At 59.5% G+C, this 15,905-nt stretch overlaps 6 protein-coding genes across 9 annotated transcripts in view; 4 read left to right on the top strand and 2 right to left on the bottom strand.

The window, feature by feature from the left end:
- LOC109542165 (NAD(+) hydrolase sarm1) overlaps window positions 1-6,306 on the top strand; it is a 10,922-nt gene extending 4,616 nt beyond the window's left edge. The window contains exons 1-12 of one of the 4 annotated variants that reach the window (XM_048662984.1): window positions 7-571; window positions 942-1,055; window positions 1,435-1,668; window positions 1,768-1,839; window positions 1,996-2,160; window positions 2,214-2,381; window positions 2,706-2,975; window positions 3,031-4,331; window positions 4,381-4,912; window positions 4,979-5,145; window positions 5,378-5,608; window positions 5,660-6,306. In XM_048662984.1, coding sequence (XP_048518941.1) covers window positions 476-571; window positions 942-1,055; window positions 1,435-1,668; window positions 1,768-1,839; window positions 1,996-2,160; window positions 2,214-2,381; window positions 2,706-2,975; window positions 3,031-4,331; window positions 4,381-4,912; window positions 4,979-5,145; window positions 5,378-5,579 — 3,321 coding nt within the window. In that variant the 5' untranslated portion in view covers window positions 7-475 and the 3' untranslated portion in view covers window positions 5,580-5,608; window positions 5,660-6,306. Of the gene's footprint in view, window positions 1-6; window positions 572-941; window positions 1,056-1,121; window positions 1,311-1,434; window positions 1,669-1,767; window positions 1,840-1,995; window positions 2,161-2,213; window positions 2,382-2,705; window positions 2,976-3,030; window positions 4,332-4,380; window positions 4,913-4,978; window positions 5,146-5,377; window positions 5,609-5,659 lie in introns of those variants that run through there. The other 3 variants (XM_048662985.1, XM_048662986.1, XM_048662987.1) reach the window with 3 other exon arrangements.
- Window positions 1-6,815, bottom strand: part of LOC109546912 (sugar transporter SWEET1) — a 16,688-nt gene extending 9,873 nt beyond the window's left edge. The window contains exon 1 of the mRNA XM_048663026.1: window positions 6,797-6,815. The gene's annotated coding sequence lies outside the window, so the exon portion shown is untranslated. The remainder of the gene's footprint in view (window positions 1-6,796) is intronic.
- A 434-nt stretch (window positions 6,816-7,249) lies between these two features.
- Window positions 7,250-8,168, top strand: LOC109542170 (YEATS domain-containing protein 4). Its single transcript, XM_019911276.2, has 3 exons — window positions 7,250-7,395; window positions 7,448-7,919; window positions 7,977-8,168. Exons 1-3 carry the CDS (start codon window positions 7,348-7,350, stop codon window positions 8,120-8,122), a joined length of 666 nt encoding a protein of 221 aa, XP_019766835.1. The 5' UTR covers window positions 7,250-7,347; the 3' UTR covers window positions 8,123-8,168.
- LOC109542166 (coatomer subunit gamma) lies at window positions 8,114-11,312 on the bottom strand. Its single transcript, XM_048662989.1, has 8 exons — window positions 11,183-11,312; window positions 10,769-11,125; window positions 10,548-10,716; window positions 10,367-10,496; window positions 9,956-10,313; window positions 8,680-9,846; window positions 8,354-8,614; window positions 8,114-8,296 (listed from the first exon to the last, which is right to left on the bottom strand). Exons 1-8 carry the CDS (start codon window positions 11,220-11,222, stop codon window positions 8,166-8,168), a joined length of 2,613 nt encoding a protein of 870 aa, XP_048518946.1. The 5' UTR covers window positions 11,223-11,312; the 3' UTR covers window positions 8,114-8,165.
- A 164-nt stretch (window positions 11,313-11,476) lies between these two features.
- Window positions 11,477-12,889, top strand: LOC109542169 (nudix hydrolase 24, chloroplastic). Its single transcript, XM_019911273.2, has 6 exons — window positions 11,477-11,600; window positions 11,657-11,754; window positions 11,828-11,968; window positions 12,036-12,349; window positions 12,409-12,638; window positions 12,692-12,889. The coding sequence occupies exons 1-6, from the start codon at window positions 11,543-11,545 to the stop codon at window positions 12,784-12,786; spliced, it is 936 nt and encodes a 311-aa protein (XP_019766832.1). The 5' UTR covers window positions 11,477-11,542; the 3' UTR covers window positions 12,787-12,889.
- A 35-nt stretch (window positions 12,890-12,924) lies between these two features.
- The window catches only part of LOC109542013 (BRCA1-associated protein), a 6,256-nt gene continuing 3,275 nt past the window's right edge, over window positions 12,925-15,905 (top strand). The window contains exons 1-6 of the mRNA XM_048662988.1: window positions 12,925-13,064; window positions 13,114-13,366; window positions 13,421-13,585; window positions 13,640-13,815; window positions 13,874-14,372; window positions 14,425-14,859. Of these exons, the coding sequence (XP_048518945.1) occupies window positions 13,010-13,064; window positions 13,114-13,366; window positions 13,421-13,585; window positions 13,640-13,815; window positions 13,874-14,372; window positions 14,425-14,859 (1,583 nt within the window). The 5' untranslated portion in view covers window positions 12,925-13,009. The remainder of the gene's footprint in view (window positions 13,065-13,113; window positions 13,367-13,420; window positions 13,586-13,639; window positions 13,816-13,873; window positions 14,373-14,424; window positions 14,860-15,905) is intronic.

Below are 15,905 nucleotides of genomic sequence, written 5' to 3'. Positions count from 1 at the left end.
TGGCTGACCAGTATGCAATGTTTGGCTGCGCGTACCCTGCGTGCAGGCATGTGCGCGTGCCACAGCAGTTCGTAGCGTAAAGTTTTACCAATTTTTCAGCCATGCTAACACAAACAAATTCAAAAATGCCTAACAACACCGCATTTGTTGAGTTCCCGAAAGAGACGGGCCAGATAACCTCAATCAATGGGCGCCTTAGCGGCAAATTTGCATGGGGAGCTGTTATAAATTGTTGATTCACACACTGCCGAGATTGGAGGAAAGTGGGGACACAGCGGCAACGCCGATTGACGAAAACTACCCGTCCGTCCAGTGGCCGATGGTGAGCCGAGCGCGGCCGAGCGCCACGGTCGGCCCTCTAGATAAGCGCCCACCTTTCTCCGCCGATCCGGACAGGTAGTGGGTAGATGGGGGCGCGCCAGTCGCTCGCCGAGCCCGATCACGTGCGCAACCGACTTTGTGAGTGTGGGTGGCGATGCTGCCCGACGCCACCATGGCCTGGAGGAGGAAGAACGACCGGCTGCCCGAACGGGAGGACTTCCTGAAGAGGAGGAGCCGCTTCGACACCACGGTTAGTAGCGCCACCGTCTGGATCGGGGGGCGGCAGCCCGATGAGTCACGAAGTGCGGCGCCGAGCTCGAGTGCCGTGCCAGATGGCGTTGCGCGCGCTCAATTAGGGCTGGCGTCCCGGAGTCGTCCGGGCAACGATGCTAAGTAAACGACTGGCGCGGCATCAGTGGCGGCCGTGGGCCGCAACCTTGACAGCGCCAACTGGTTACGACGTTACCACAACAACAACAACAACAACTGCCCAGTGTGTTTAAGGCGTGCGAGCGTGCGCGTGGCTCGATCAAACCGACTATCGAACGGGGTTGCAACCGCGCCATCCCCTTGGCACTGTTGTCGATGCACTGTTGCCGATACCGCTGTTGTTGTTTCAGATGGCGAGCGAGTTCACCCCGAGCGAGCACATGCCGACCGAGCCGCCCCACACCAACACGAAAGGCGCCCCCCCGATTGCGCGTGCCGGCGGCACCGTGACGACAACGTCGCAGGTAAGTCGCCATCTAGCGAGCGCGCGTCGCACCCATCCGGAATTCCCCATTCATTCATCACGGCAATTCATTCATGAGTCATCGGCGAGGCGCATGCAAGCGGCCGCCCAGGGCGACCGCGGGCGGCAGCGGGGAATGCTGGCACGCGCCCAACCACAGCCCGAAAATACCCGCGCGCTTGGCGTCCAGTACGAAACCGACGCCGACCGCGACGCCCGCTTGCGCTTTGCTTTTTTTGCGTAACAACTGCGCGAGGTGAGCCCCCATTCACATTCACCCCCACCTGCCTGCGCCCAAGCCTGGAGAGCAGGCAACGTTGCCCTCAGGGTTTCACCCAACAAACAAACGTCACANTTAACCTCTGTGGTTGTTGTTGCAGCTGCAAACCAACTCGCAAACGAGTTCGACCACGACCCGAGTGAAATCGTCCAGTTCGAGCACCACCACGTCGACGCAGCGCCTCCATCTGTCCGCCAGCGACCTCAAGGCGTCGAACGTCAAGTCGGACCTGGTCGATTTCAAGAACAATCTGAACGACATGAAGAGCAGCCTGCCATCCGGCTCGTACGGGCTGCGCGAGCTCAACGAGCTGCGCTCCTCCTTGGAGAACCTGGTAAGTGTGCGCCGTGCCTGAGTGGGGTTGTAAAAAGGGGGGGGGGGCGTGGCCACGCCGTCGAGGACCGCCCACCAACCAATCGCCTTTTGTCCTTAGCGGCGACACGTGGCCCGGCACCTGAGTCTCGGCTGGCGCCCCACCACGCACCCAAACGGCGCCCTCAAGCAGGTAAACACGTGTGTGTGCGCGCGCCCGTGCGACTTAATCCTCCGGCTTTTGATTGGCTGCGCCACTCACCGCGAAACTCAGGTTCCGGCGCTTCTCTGTCACTAACCACTCAGGTGCGCAACGCCGGTGCTTAGTGGGCGTGTCTTGTGTGCGCAGGTTGACTCCCCCGACGCCAATCAGTATGTGGAGGGCGGCGACGCGCAGCCGCTCGTCACCTACCCGGACGACAGTCGCGCCCCTAGCGAGGTGAGCTCGCCCCAGCCGGGCAACGCGCTCGGCAGCCTCTTCGAGCAGAAGACCACCAACCGCAAGCGCACCAAGGTAGGCGCAAAGTGTTTGGCGCGCTCCCAGTCACTGTCAACTGTTTGCTGCAGGTGGTGAAAGATGGCGTCACTGCCGAGAAGGAGAGCGCCAACGTGGCCGAGTCCAAGCGGCTGCACGCCGGCGACGTCACCTACGAGGAGAACAAGGCGGCGGCCGCCATTAAGGCGCGCGTGGAAATCGACGGCATTTCCGCGGAGAAAAGCCACATCAAGGCCAAGGTGAGTTGTGAGGGTGCGCGCTGGCGCCAGCCCATCGATCGCTTGGCCTGCGGGTTGGGGCGGCAGTCGGCATGCGGCAGGCCCTCAAAGGCACGCTGCGCTGGATGCGCTCCCACCTCCAGGTGAGTCACGGCCTCAAATTTATTGCCGACTTGGCGCGCCGCCAGTCCCGATTTGCGTCCAGTGGATTTGTCGCCAGCACTCAGTGCGGTGTCGCGATCGGTTGACACAAGTCTGATGAGCGCCGTCGGCGGCCGCAAGGGCGGGGCGCCCCCGCGCCTGCGCATCCACCGCCCCCAAGTGTACCGCGCTGTCCCTTTGCAGGAGGCGCGCAGCCTGAAATCGGGCGACATCAGCCAGCAGGAGACCAAGAACATGGCGCACACCAACACCAAGCTGTCGGGCGACAAGTTCAGCGCAGAAAAATCGTCGACCGAGTCGCAGCAGCAGCGCCAGCTGGTGACGGCCAGCGGCATGTACAGCGACAGCCACGCGCACAGCCACTCGCACAGCAGCAGCTACATGAGCGGCAAGGGCATCAGCGCCGCCGACACCAAGCGATTCGCCCAAGTTGGCGCCCAGGTGGGCGCTCAGGTAGGCGCCCAGGCCACGCCCCGTTTCACTCAAGTTCACTCTCTTCTCCTGTCAGTTCCACAGCTTGCTGAACGGCAGCCAGGAGGACGAGCTGCTGGCAACGTCGCTGGACGACCTCGAGCAACTGTCAGCCGCGTCACAGTACTACGAGGTGGAGAAGGCGATCAAGAAGTACACCGCCTACTTGGAGGCGTCGGTCAAGTGCATCCAGCGGCCGGAGGCGGCTGCGCCGCAGCTCCTCAGCAAGATCAACGACGTGGTGCGCAAGGCATGGGCGGTCCCCACCTACGGCCACGAGCTGGGCTACAGCCTGTGCAACGCGCTGCGCAAGTGCGGCGGCCTGGACCTGCTGATGGCGAACTGCACGCGCCAGGAGGCCGACGTGCAGTTCAACAGCGCGAAACTGCTCGAACAGTGTCTGACGACGGAGAACCGCGCGCACGTCGTCGAGCACGGCCTGGACAAGGTGGTGCACGTCGCGTGCGTGTGCACGCGCCAGACCAACTCGGCCGAGCACTCGCGCGTCGGCACCGGCATCCTGGAGCACCTGTTCAAGCACAGCGAGGAGACGTGCAGCGACGTGGTGCGTCTCGGCGGGCTCGACGCCCTCCTGTTCGAGTGCCGGAAGAGCGACGTGGAGACGCTGCGCCATTGCGCCGGCGCCCTGGCCAATCTCAGCTTGTACGGCGGCGCCGAGAACCAGGAGGCGATGATCAAGCGGAAGGTGCCGATGTGGCTGTTTCCGCTCGCCTTCCACAACGACGACCACATCAAGTACTACGCATGTCTGGCGATCACGGTGCTGGTGGCCAATGCGGAGATCGAGGCCGACGTCATCCAATCGGGCACGCTCGACTTGGTCGAGCCGTTCGTCACCACGCACAACCCGAGCGAGTTTGCGCGCTCCAACTTGGCGCACGCGCACGGCCAGAGCAAGACATGGCTCAAGCACCTGGTGCCGGTGCTGAGCTCGAAGCGCGAGGAGGCGCGCAATCTGGCCGCCTTCCACTTCTGCATGGAGGCGGGCATCAAGAAGCAGCAGAGCAACACGTTCATCTTCCAGGAGATCGGCGCCATCGATGCGCTGAAGCGCGTCGCCAGCTGCCCGAACGCGGTGGCGTCCAAGTATGCGGCGCAGGCGCTGCGCCTCATCGGCGAAGAGGTGCCGCATAAGCTCAGCCAGCAGGTGCCGCTGTGGTCGGCCGAGGACGTCGAGGAGTGGGTGAAGCAGATCGGCTTCACTGAGGTGGCCGCCGGCTTCGTCGAGAGCCGCGTAGATGGCGACCTGCTGCTGCAACTCACCGAGGAGAATCTGCGCGACGACATCGGCCTCACCAACGGCATCAAGCGCAAACGGTAGGTGTTGCCACCTCGCGCATTCCGTCCTGATTACTGATACTTGCAGGTTCACGCGCGAGCTGCAAAAGCTCAAACGCATGGCCGACTACACGTCCCGCGACTCGGCCAACATCAACAATTTCCTTCAGTCGCTCGGCCCCGAGTTCTGCACCTACACGTACAGCGTGCTGAACGCAGGCGTCGAGACGAAGGACGCGCTGCGCAACATCAGCGAGGACCAGCTCTTGCACGAGTGCGGCATTGCCAACTCGATCCACCGGTTTCGCATCATGGAGGGCATCCGGCAGCTGGAGAATCGCATCGGCAGCGATCTGAACGACGAGAGTCCCGACAAATCGCTGGACGTGTTCGTCAGCTATCGGCGCTCGAACGGCTCGCAGCTGGCCAGCCTGCTGAAGGTGCACCTGCAGCTGCGCGGCTTCAGCGTGTTCATCGATGTGGAGCGCCTGGAGGCGGGCAAGTTCGACAACAACCTGCTGCAGAGCATCCACAAGGCCAAGCACTTCCTGTTGGTGCTCACGCCGATGGCCTTGGAGCGGTGCAAACACGACCACGAGAAGAAAGACTGGGTGCATCGGGTGAGTTAGCGGCACTCGCGCCCCCTATTGCCACTCGCTCACACTGGAACCGCGTTTGCTCGACAGGAAATCGTGGCGGCGCTGTCCTCCAACTGCAACATCATCCCGATCATTGACAATTTCACATTCCCGGAGGCGGACGAGCTGCCCGAGGACATGCGCCAGGTGTGCCACTTCAATGCCGTGCGCTGGATCCACGACTACCAGGACGCGTGCGTGGACAAGCTCGAAAGGTGCGTGACGCTTGGGCGAGTTGTGACGATGCGGCGAATGCGCCCTTGACTGTTGTAGGCGCATCCGCCCCACCGTCATGCGCCGCTACTGAGCATTTGCTTCTAGAGTAAAAAACCGTAATCTGTTTGCACGCTGCTTGGCCTCTTGCCGAGGTAAGCTGCAGCGTTGCCGTTCTGTCGCCAAAATCCGCTCCGCTCGACCGATTGCCACATTTCACGCTGATATTTGCAGGTTCATGCGCGGCGAATTAAACGCGCGCAGCAGCGAGGGCAACTTGATGCGCGTGGGGCTGGGCAAGGGCGACATCACGCCCAGCACGCCCTCCACCGCCGGAATGGGGCGCCAGCCCCCCAGCTATCAGCGCATGCACAGCAACGACTCGGGCAGCGGCAAGGGCTCGGACAAGGAGCCCGGAGGGGGTCTGCGCGACTGACTAGACGGCCCGCCCGCCTCCATGCCCAGGTAGGCCACGTCCACCCCACGCCCGCCCCACTTCAATCGGCCCTATTGCAGGAGCAGGCGGCTCTTGAGCCCGTCGCGCCAGTGGATCATGACGCCCAAGGGCGGCGAGGGGCGACCGCCGCCGTATCCGCGCACCGACCGATCGCGCAGCCTGGGCGGGGCCCCAACCGAGACTGATGCGCAGCTGAACAGGGCGCGCAGCGCCGACGACGTTCTCGACCCACCGTCGAAGCGCAAGCTCAACTTCATGGACCGTTGTGTGAACAAAGTGCGATCTCTAATCAGGAAATGATGGCAGCCTACACTAGTGATATACCTACCTATATTTGTTTTGTTGATTTCTGTTTGTTTGACTAAGTCCGGCAACTATGTTCCAGTAAGTACAAAAATGCCGTCACGCGCGTGCCTTAAACCGACTGTTTTACAATGGCGCGCAGTATTTTGTGTCGCATAGGCTGGGGGGCGCAGCCCGATCCCCTCACCTGTATTTTATCACTGTTCAATGTGTTTTAACATATTTTTTGAAAAAAGCGTTTTTTTCTCTAGATCTTAGCCCATTTTAAACTATTGCCAATTTTAATTAATTTCATTTCGATTGTAGTTTATTTTACATGTGTTTAACACTTTTAGCCTATAGGAATGCAAAGCGGTTTTTCTATATTTTATGTTAAATTTCCAAATATATTTTATGAAAACTACCCGTCCAGGGCGCCCATTGTTCACTTAACCTAGCCCAACTTTTCCCCAGATTTCACCGGTTTTTCCCCCGCACTCGCAGCCTCATCAGGAGCTTTAACCGAGGATATTGAAGAAAACTGGGAATTGTTTGATGCAGATTCGCGTGTAAATGCAGGTTGGAACAGATTTCTGGTGATTTAGCGCAAGCCCTGAGGGCCCCGATTAGTTTAAAGCAAAAACAACTCACCCGATGAGCATTTTCCAGTAGGGAACCGGGGGGGCGCACTGAATTGGGGCCAAAAAACACTATTTCTCTGCTGCACTGACAGCAGGTTTCACATTAAACACTAACCGCTGGTAGCATGGCCGCCAACCAAACGGGCGTGGTGCGCGCGAAACGCCTCGGTTGGTTGGTAACCGTGTGCCACTAGGCGTCGGGGTTTTCAAGCGAAAACCTGATTTCTGCCTTTCTAGGACTAAGCAAATGGGAAAAAGCGCTAAATCACTCACCTTCAGCGTCCGGGCTCAACCCTGTAGTGGTAGGTGGTAAGTTCAATTAGTTCTAGATAGTAAGTTCAGTAAAGTTCTCACGGCTTGAGCGCTGCAGGCCCCGTTTGCTCCGGGGGCGCTTTGGAACAGTCGCACACTAAACGGGGGCCCCCTTAGGGGCCCTGGGCACTTAAAACCGGGTTTCTGTCCGAGCACTGACACTTGCCGAACTAACTATTGTCGGCGCCATATTTGAACCAGCTTGCTCGAGCTTGGCGGCCGCCGCTGGCAACACTGCTTGCGTATTGGAGAGCCTTCGGTGCGATTTTCCTTAATTTTTCCTAGGATATCTGCAATCCACAGGGTGCTCCTAAATGGGGCAAAAAGTCGTTCTCAAAGTGTGCACAATTTTAATTAATTGCAAAAACTGGTTGATTTTCTGGGGTTTTGAAATCGCGCGGACCAACAATCACCGCGCCCAAAAGCGACAAACCAGATGAAAGATGGGTGGTCGGTGCACCTAACCTATATCAACTTTGCATTGCATCAGCTGCTTTAGGTTCAACAACAACATGAGCTTGCCAACGGATTTTGGGCCGGATTCCGGGGGGCGCATCAAGGTAGGCAGGAGCGTGTAGGCCCAGTCGGAGCCCTGCTAAAGCCGTGTTTCAGGGGGTGTGCATCGTGAAACCGATCGTCTACGGCAACATAGCACGCTACTTTGGCAAGAAACGCGAGGAGGACGGCCACACGCACCAATGGACCGTCTACGTGAAGCCCTACTACAACGAGGACATGTCGGGGTACGTGAAAAAGGTGCACTTCAAGCTGCACGAGAGCTACGCGAACCAGAACCGCATCGTGGTGAAGCCCCCGTACGAAATCACCGAGACGGGCTGGGGCGAGTTCGAGATCGTCATCAAGATCCACTTCCACGACCCGAACGAGCGCCCCGTCACCATGTACCACATTCTGAAGCTGTTCCATTCGGGGGGCACGCAGGACCTGGGCGCCGAACAGGGCAAGGGCCTGGTCGCTGAGAGCTACGACGAAATCGTCTTCCAGGACCCCACGCAGCTGATGCAGCACCTGCTGGTCAACACGCGCCAGTTGACACTGGGCCGCTGGGAGCACCACAGTAAATGTAAGTTTTCACCGGAGGAGTCTTGATTGGACTAAGTGAAGGGGGGGCGCATTGCAGTTGAGGAGAAGAAGCAGCAGACGCTTAGGAACATTATGGAGGCCAGGCAGAAGGTGCGATCGGAGATAGCGGCGAATAAAAGCAAGCTGCAGCTGGCCAAGGAGACGATCCAGCAGTTCAAGGAGGAGATCGCCAAGTGCCAATAGAATAGTGTGTATATTTGTAATTATCAGTAAATTGGTAGCGAGACTAGCCTACGGCGGATGTGATCAGTTCGGCCACGCCCTCGTCTTGCGATCGCACGGTCAGTTGCATGGTGACGCCGTCGGCCAGGGCCAGCTTGGCGCGCACCAGCACGTCCACGCCCCCTCTGAACACCCCTGAAACGCGCCAGCCAATCACTGCAGCGAACAACTGAGGCCACGCCCTCGACTTACCGGCCAGTAGCAAGGTGTGTGTGGTCTTGCCCTTGGGGACTTTGTCGCTGCGCTCCGCGGGCAGCAGCCCCAGGAACTTGACGATGTTGGTCACCGCCTCCTCCAGGCTGGTCATGGAGGTGAGCGCGTAGGTGTCCTCCATTTCGCTGAAGAGGCCTTCGGCCTCCTCCCAGGCGGCGCCCCAGTTGGCTTTGCCCAGCTTGCGGATCTGGTCGCCCAGGGTGACCTCCAGGTCCTCCAGCATGTACTCGTCGTTGTAGCCTGCGCAGCCAATGGGAGCGGTTCTCACCACCAAGTCACACCGTAGCAGCCTCGCTCGCTCTTACCTTCTTCGACATCGGGCAGGCCGGTGGCAGGGTCGCAGTCCTTGACCACGAACTTGAGCAGGGCCCCAAAGGTGGCCACACTGCTGGGCAGGTCCTCGGGGAATTGCAGCACCACGTAGGCGGAGCCCGACTCGTTGTAGGGCAGCCTGGGGCAGGGGAGCACCGCGGCCACGCTGTAGCCCTCGCCGGGCTCCACCTGGACGCGCACGTCCTCCAGCAGCTGGTCGTTGAGGGTGTTCAGACAGTCGAACTGCAGCACGAGATGGCGCGCGTACGAGTGCTTCACGCACCTGACCACGTACTCGGTCTCGGACTCTGTGAGCTCCACCGGCTCCGAGCTGCTGAAGAGGGGGCCGAGCGCCTGCAGCTCGGGCAGCGCCGACAAGCGCTCGGCAAAGTTGTCCTCGCGGGTGGGCGGCGGCTTGGCCAGCGCCGCCCGCGGCTTGGCGTCCAGCTCGGCGGCCTGCGGGKGCGGCGCCACCGGCACCGCCAGCATGTCGAACGGCCGCGCCCCCTCGCCGTCCAGATACTCGCGCAGGGCGCGCTCCAGCCCCGCAATGCTCACCTGCAGCGTGTCCAGGATGTAGCGGTTGTACAGGCTGGTGTCCTGGCGCGCCAGGATGTGGCTGTAGTAGGTGGCGCGGTCGCGCACCTCATCGTCCGAGTCCATCTGGCAGCGCGCCAACAGCACCTGGATGTTGGGCAGCAGGTCGGGGCACGAGGCCCCGAACTGCGCCATCGCGGACACGGCGGCCGCCCTTATGGAGGGACACTCCAGCAGCACGCGGTTGTAGATGAAGCGGATGTAGCGCGAGGGCTGTTTGGTGCGCGGGCCCTCCTTGCCCAGCAGATTGAGGATGCGCACGGCCAGGGAGGTGTGCTCGCAGTCCTCGATGAACTCGCACAGGTGCGCCAGCCCGGTCTCCTTCGCCTCCGGGTTGTCCTCGATGATCGTGATGATGGTGTCGGCGATGGAGGCCTTGTACTCCAGCCCGCCCTCGTCGCGCAACATCGCCGACAGGAAGTTCATCAGGCTGCTGTGCTTGCGCGGGAACTTCAGGGCGAGGGCGCGGATCGCCTGCACCACCACCACCTTGAACTCGTCGCTGATCTCCGACACAAAGGTGGCGATCTGCTTCATCAGGCGGTCCACCGAGGACTCCGCCCCTGGAACAGCGCCCCATTAACCACGGCTGTCAACTTGACACTTCACGTCACCATCCGGGTGGATGGGGGTCGTGTGCGCGCTATGACGTCAGCTGCGAGTGGCGCTTACCGGTTTTGAGCAGCGTGGTGATGGCCAGCGTGGCAATCGACCGATTGGAGTCGGTGATCAGGTTCTCCAGGTCCAGGTTGCAGGCGGTGACGGCGGCCGGATGCGCGATTGCCACCTGGTTCAGGGTGCGCACAGCGGCGAAGCGCAGCGTGGCCTTGGGGGCGCCGCAGAACAGCTGCAGCACCGACACGGCCTGCGCCAGCTCGCGGCTGGTGGTGCGCTCCAGGTTGACGACGGCGCGAGCCGCCTCGTACACCACCATTTCCGATTTGTGCCGGAAACAGGCCTCGATGTACTGAAAGTGGGGCGAGCCGCTGTCGGCGCCCTCTTCCTCGATGAGTTGGGCGGCGATGCGGATCTACATTCGTCCATCAGAAAAGCGCTGCGAAGCGAAAACCCGTGAAAACTCACCAGCATGCAGACGGCATAGGGGGATTTCAAGGAGAGGCGTGTGAGGCGCGCCACCAGCTTGCTGACTGCCAAGCGGTCGGCGCGCCGGATGCGATACAGCAGGCCGAGGGCGTGGTATTGGACCATAATGCTTGAAAAGTGGGCGTGGTTTAATCTATCCGATTGGTGTGGGTGGACTCACTTGTCGCTGAGCACCGCCTCCTGGGCCTCGTTCACCCATCGCTTGACGCCCTCCGCGGCGAACCACGTCATGTGCATGGCGCTGATCAGGGCGGCGGAGCTCACGGCCGGGCTGCGGTCCACGATGGCCTGCTTCATGTAGCGCTCGATCGACGGCAGCATTCCGGCCTCTGCCCCCTCAAACCGTCAAACACTGCCTCAAAGCGCCTCCGCCGCACTCACCGGTTATGCTGCACAGGGCCCGAATCGCCCCCGCCCGGTACATGTCCTCCTTCCCAGTCATGTCCTTGGTGAGGCTGGAGGTGACGATGATCACATCCTCCGCCATGGTGCTCAGCTCCTTGATCCCCATGTAGACCAGGCGGCGCAGCACCAGATCGCGCGACTGGAACAGCTTGGTCATGGCGAAGAACACGTCGGTCGCCTCTTTGGGGCTCAGCCGCTCCCCCTGGTTCAGCATGTAGAGCAGCTTGGTGAGCACGGCGGTGCTCTTGCGCGGGTTCACCGACGCCTCATTGAAAATGCGCGCCTCTTGCAGCACCGCGCTCTTCTCGATGTTCTGAAACGGCAATCCGCCCCCTGCGCAGGGGGCCCAAATGTCACTGCCACAAGGGCTGCGGCCTGGCGCCCACTCACCGTCCTCTTCCTCCTTCTTGTCTCTCTTGAAGGCGCTCATTGTGCCCCTTTGCGGCTGCTTTGATCGATTTCCACGTTAACAAAAACAACGCGAGCAGGTTATGTCGCTGATGTGCACGTCAGCGCTGGGCGTCCGGGCGCGGTTGCCGCCTCTTCTCTTCAAGCCTAGTTTTCAAATCTTTCGCCTGAATGAATGAAATTCGCTCAAAACTCAAAAACTCAAAAAAACTGGACTTCAACGCGTTTTAAATTGATCAACGTTTTTGACTTTGTTGATGGCTACCAACTTGTAGCGTTTGAAATGTTGGCCATCCTGCTCCCGATCCCCGAACGTCAGTGAATGTCATTGTTTTGGCGAAAATGTCGTCGGGCGTCCTGCTGAAGCTCGCCCAGAAGTTCAACTGTTTCTACCTGACAGGTAAGGGGGTGCAACAGAGAGGCCCCGGGCTGACCGCCGCCCCGTTTTCCTTGCAGGGTATCAGGCGGCCGAATGCAAGCCCTTCGTGGTGGAGGGGTGCCAGGTGGGGCTGATCAGGCCCGATGTGATGCGCCAGCTGATCAACTACCCTGAGGTCAGTACTGTGGGTCAGTATGCGGGCCAAGGCCCCCCGATCGGACGCCTAAAGGAGCTTGGGTTGTGCGCAGGTGTTCCATGTGAGCCAGGGCTGCGTCGAACTGAACCCCGCTTTCCGCGACTATGAGACGCGCAGCTGCCAAGTCGACCAGGTGCTGCGCGAGCTGCGGGCCCGGAACGTTTTCGTCACCCTCAAGGGCTGGCGCGACGAGGTCAGTAGTTTTTGCCCCCCTTTAAGGGCCGATTTATTCTGGCATGTTCGTCCTCTGTTTCCTAAAGTGCTACGAGGTCAAGACGGACTTTATGGCGCAAAGTCTGCTTAAAATGGACCGGTGCGCCACCTGTTTGTTCGGCATCCGCAACTACGGGGTGACGATCAACGGGTTCGTGCGCCACCCCCAGATGGGGCAGTGCCTGTGGTTCCAGAAGAGGGCGGCCACCAAGCAGACGTGGCCCGGCAAGTGGGACTCGATGGTGAGCGGTGGGCTGTCGGTGGGGCGTGGCATCATGGAGACCGCCCACAAGGAGGCCATGGAGGAGGCGTCCGTGCCCACCGAGCTGCTGAAGCGCCTGTACAGCGCCGGCTGCGTCTCGTAAGTTCTTGTTCGGTTTCTTTCCACTGTCTCTAAATGTCCCCCCATTGTCGCTGCAGCTTCTACTTCGAGTCCGAGCGGGGGCTGTTCCCCAACACGGAGTTCGTCTTCGATTTGGAGCTGCCGCCCGATTTCCGCCCAGTCTGCTCGGATGGGGAGGTGGAGTGCTTCGAGATCCTGCCAGTGGGGCAGTGCCTGCGCAAGGTACTGGCGGCTGATTTTAAGACCACCAGCGCCCCCTGCGTGCTGGATTTCCTGCTGCGGCACGGCGTCGTCACGCCGGAGAATGGTGAGGGCGTGGCCCACTCCGCCGATCCGGTTTGACTGAGTGTGCTTTTTCAGAGCCCGACTACTTGAAGGTGGTCGAGCTGCTGCACGTGCCCCTGCAGTCGATCTACGCCCCGAAGGGGCGCCCCAGGGAAAATGGCGTCGCCTAAACCTGCTTGCTGCTAATCTCGCCACCATTAATCCATAGCTGCTAGGGTTTTTTTCTACTTGATTGTGATATTATTTGTAATTTAATTATTTAATTAACTGCAACTGCTGAGAGTTTGCTTGATCCCCAGTATTATCCGGCCTCCTTCGGCGTTGCCACATCCCCATCAAACCACCCGCAATCAGTCAAAGTTGGACATCAAACTCATACAATAAACATAAACAATGGAAGATCTGGTGGCCAAGTGCGTAGTGCGGCTCGAAGTGAACGAAAGCGCAGGTAAATGGGGCTGGGGGCCCGCTGGTGTTCCTACGGCAAGTTGTTCCAGGGGCCCAGGGGGCGGAGGCGTTGCAGGACAAGGGCAGGGGCCAGCGGCAGGCGCATGAAATCAGCGTGGAGACGTTCCCCAGTCGGCTGGAAGGGGCTCGCGACGACTGGGGCCTGCTGCCGCTGTCGTCGCGCGAGCAGACCCCCATGACGGAGGCGGAGCCGCTGGCGGACCCCAGCGGCGAGATTGGCTTCTTCAGCGGCAACCCCTTTGTGGAAGTCACCAAGGGCATCCTCCACCTCTACAAGCAGGAGTGAGTGGGGCCCGGAGAGTCCATAGAGCTTCTGAGACCAACTGTCTGTTGCAGTGCGATGAGCAGTCGCCAGGAGGCGCTCACGCTGTGCCTCATTGGGGTGCCCTGCTCGATGACCTGCCACGACATTCTGGGGTTCACCGCCCCCTGCCACGGGGCCATCGCCCACATCCGGGTGTTCCGGGACTCGCTGCCCAATCAGTACATGTGTTTGCTCACGTAAGTGGCCGGGGGGCGGGGCTTGGGCGCGCGGGCTGACGCGTTTGGTTGCAGATTCCGGGAGCACGAGGCCGCTGTGGAGTTCTACGAGACGTACAACGGCGCCCCGTTCAGCAGTCTGGAGCCGGAGCGGTTGTGCCGCATTGTGTGGGTGTCCAAGGTGGAGTGGGCGCATGATGGGCTGCCGCCCCCCGGGCACACGGAGCTGCCCACATGCCCAGTCTGTTTGGGTGAGTCACGCCCACTGCAGCCACTGGTAGGTGGGGTCTGTTTGTGGTGTGATTGTAGAGCGCATGGACGAGTCAGTGGACGGGGTGCTGACGATTCTGTGCAACCACGCCTTCCACGCCAGCTGTCTGGAGAAGTGGGGCGACACCACCTGTCCAGTCTGCCGCTGCGTGCAGAGCCCCGAGCAGGCCGAAACGTCCGAGTGCGACGAGTGCGGCAAACAGGCCGCCTCCCGCGACGCCCTCTGGATCTGCCTGATTTGCGGCCACGTGGGCTGCGGGCGGTACCTGAGCGGGCACGCCGCCTCCCACTACCGTGAAACCAGCCACTGCTACGCCCTGCAGGTGGGCTCGCACCGCGTCTGGGACTACAAGGGCGACAATTTCGTGCATCGCCTGCTGCAGAACAAGGCCGACGGCAAACTGGTGCCGGCCGAAGGCCCCGCCTCCGAGGCGGAGCACGCGCAGGAAAAGGTCGACTCCGTCCAACTGGAGTTCACCTATTTGCTCACCTCCCAGCTGGAGGAGCAGCGCATGTACTTCGAGAACAAGCTGGCTGTGTAAGTCCCGCCCCTCTCTCATTTGCTTGGCCGCTGATTGGTCCGGTTGCAGCACGGAAAGCGAGCTGTTCAAGGAGATCGACCAATTGCAGGACGACGTGCTGGCGCTGTCCACCGAGCGGCAGGAGCTGTGGGAGCAGGTGCGCCAGCTGCGCAGGGAGAAACAGGCGCTGGAGAAGAAGGCGCAGGAGCAGAGCGGGCGGCTGGCGAGCGCGCTGCGCGACTTGAACGAGGAACGCCAGATCGGCAAGGCGCTGCTGGCCAATCAGGAGCAGCGGCAGGCGCAGGCCGCCGCCCTGGAGCAGCGCGGCGCCCACCAGGAGCGCGAACTGGCCGAGCTCAAAGAGCAGGTGCGCGACCTGATGTTCTTCATTGATGCGCAGCAGGCCGTCGAACGGTCTGAGCATCGCGACGAAATCGCCCAGGGCTCCGTCACCGTTGCCAGCCCCCCACCGGCAGCCAAAGCGCGAAGGGCGCGCAAAAAAAAGTAATTTTCGTTTCATTAATAAATCAATTGTTTTCTTCTTGGAAAATTTGGTTAGAATCACGGAAAAATCGGGAACTTATGAAAGGAAGAMATTCTTGTCTGTAAACATTTTCTGCAYCGGTCTGTGATTCCAATGATCTTGAAATTTTGAGCTTTTTTGAAAAAAYGCACGAGTTTCGGTAAAAGCAGCGCTTCGGAAAATTGCTTCTAAAGACAACAAAAAAACCGGTCTCCTTTAAACGCTATGGAAAAATCCACACTTCTCACTCAAGCTCTACTGTGACATAATACTGCCAGAAACAAGTACTAAACAATAACATTAAACAGAATAACCTCMTTCTTGTGTATAAATAAATACATGGCTCTGGGGRACAGCAAATTTCAAAAGTTTCCTTTCCAGTGAAATATATGAACAGTCCAAGATTTTCTTAACAAAGTTGGAGCGAGTTTTTGGARAAAACAACTTACGGCATTCGTGGTGGCRTCTAGCAAATAYCCCATGGAAARTCCGGAAGGTTCAAAGTAACACACACAACTGCACCAAAGATGTCAAGAAACGTCCGCCTGTCTMAACCGGMGCCGCGCGTTCGCCTTTCACTTAACCTAACTATTTCGATYYGTTTGAACGACGTTYCTCCACCAGGGCAGAGGATCTACTAAAWTTCAGATCGGGTAATCGACSTGWTCTGGTCGGGTCAACGCTCACTTCTGATTGGTCAGAGACTAGGTCCGACAGCCATTCGGATTGACACTTAATGGTATATCAGTAGCGCCGATAGTTATTTTTGCCCGAAATTAATGAATTTAAATGGCTCTTTATGCAAACTCACCCCCTATTTAAGCATGGGGATCTGCAAATGCTCAGGGGACAGCCCTGAATAATAGTCCAAATTTACGCTGACGGATTGGCCGAATTTTTTTGAAAATTTCTTGCTGTAAGCCCATGATACAATGAATACAAGGTAGGATCTTGCGTCGATTTGCGTAACGTCAGTGGAAATAATTGCCCGGCGTTTTTTTTTTCGTTCCGTTTTTGCTCATTTCTC

This window comes from Dendroctonus ponderosae, unplaced genomic scaffold, assembly GCF_020466585.1.
Source record: "Dendroctonus ponderosae isolate FM_Combo_2020 unplaced genomic scaffold, Dpon_F_20191213v2 Dpon_F_20191213_12, whole genome shotgun sequence".
Taxonomy (NCBI): Eukaryota; Metazoa; Arthropoda; class Insecta; order Coleoptera; family Curculionidae; genus Dendroctonus; species Dendroctonus ponderosae.
The sequence above is the reverse complement of the archived record's forward strand: the minus strand, read 5'-3'. Positions and strand labels throughout refer to the sequence as shown.

Bases quoted from the DNA above. Each gene is read 5' to 3' on its own strand.
- LOC109542170 (XM_019911276.2), top strand. From the start codon at position 7,348: ATGAGCTTGCCAACGGATTTTGGGCCGGATTCCGGGGGGCGCATCAAG. The intron at 7,396-7,447 runs GTAGGCAGGAGC...GCCGTGTTTCAG, and splicing joins ATTCCGGGGGGCGCATCAAG to GGGGTGTGCATCGTGAAACC. The intron at 7,920-7,976 runs GTAAGTTTTCAC...GGCGCATTGCAG, and splicing joins CTGGGAGCACCACAGTAAAT to TTGAGGAGAAGAAGCAGCAG.
- LOC109542169 (XM_019911273.2), top strand. From the start codon at position 11,543: ATGTCGTCGGGCGTCCTGCTGAAGCTCGCCCAGAAGTTCAACTGTTTC. The intron at 11,601-11,656 runs GTAAGGGGGTGC...TTTTCCTTGCAG, and splicing joins CAACTGTTTCTACCTGACAG to GGTATCAGGCGGCCGAATGC. The intron at 11,969-12,035 runs GTCAGTAGTTTT...TGTTTCCTAAAG, and splicing joins TCAAGGGCTGGCGCGACGAG to TGCTACGAGGTCAAGACGGA.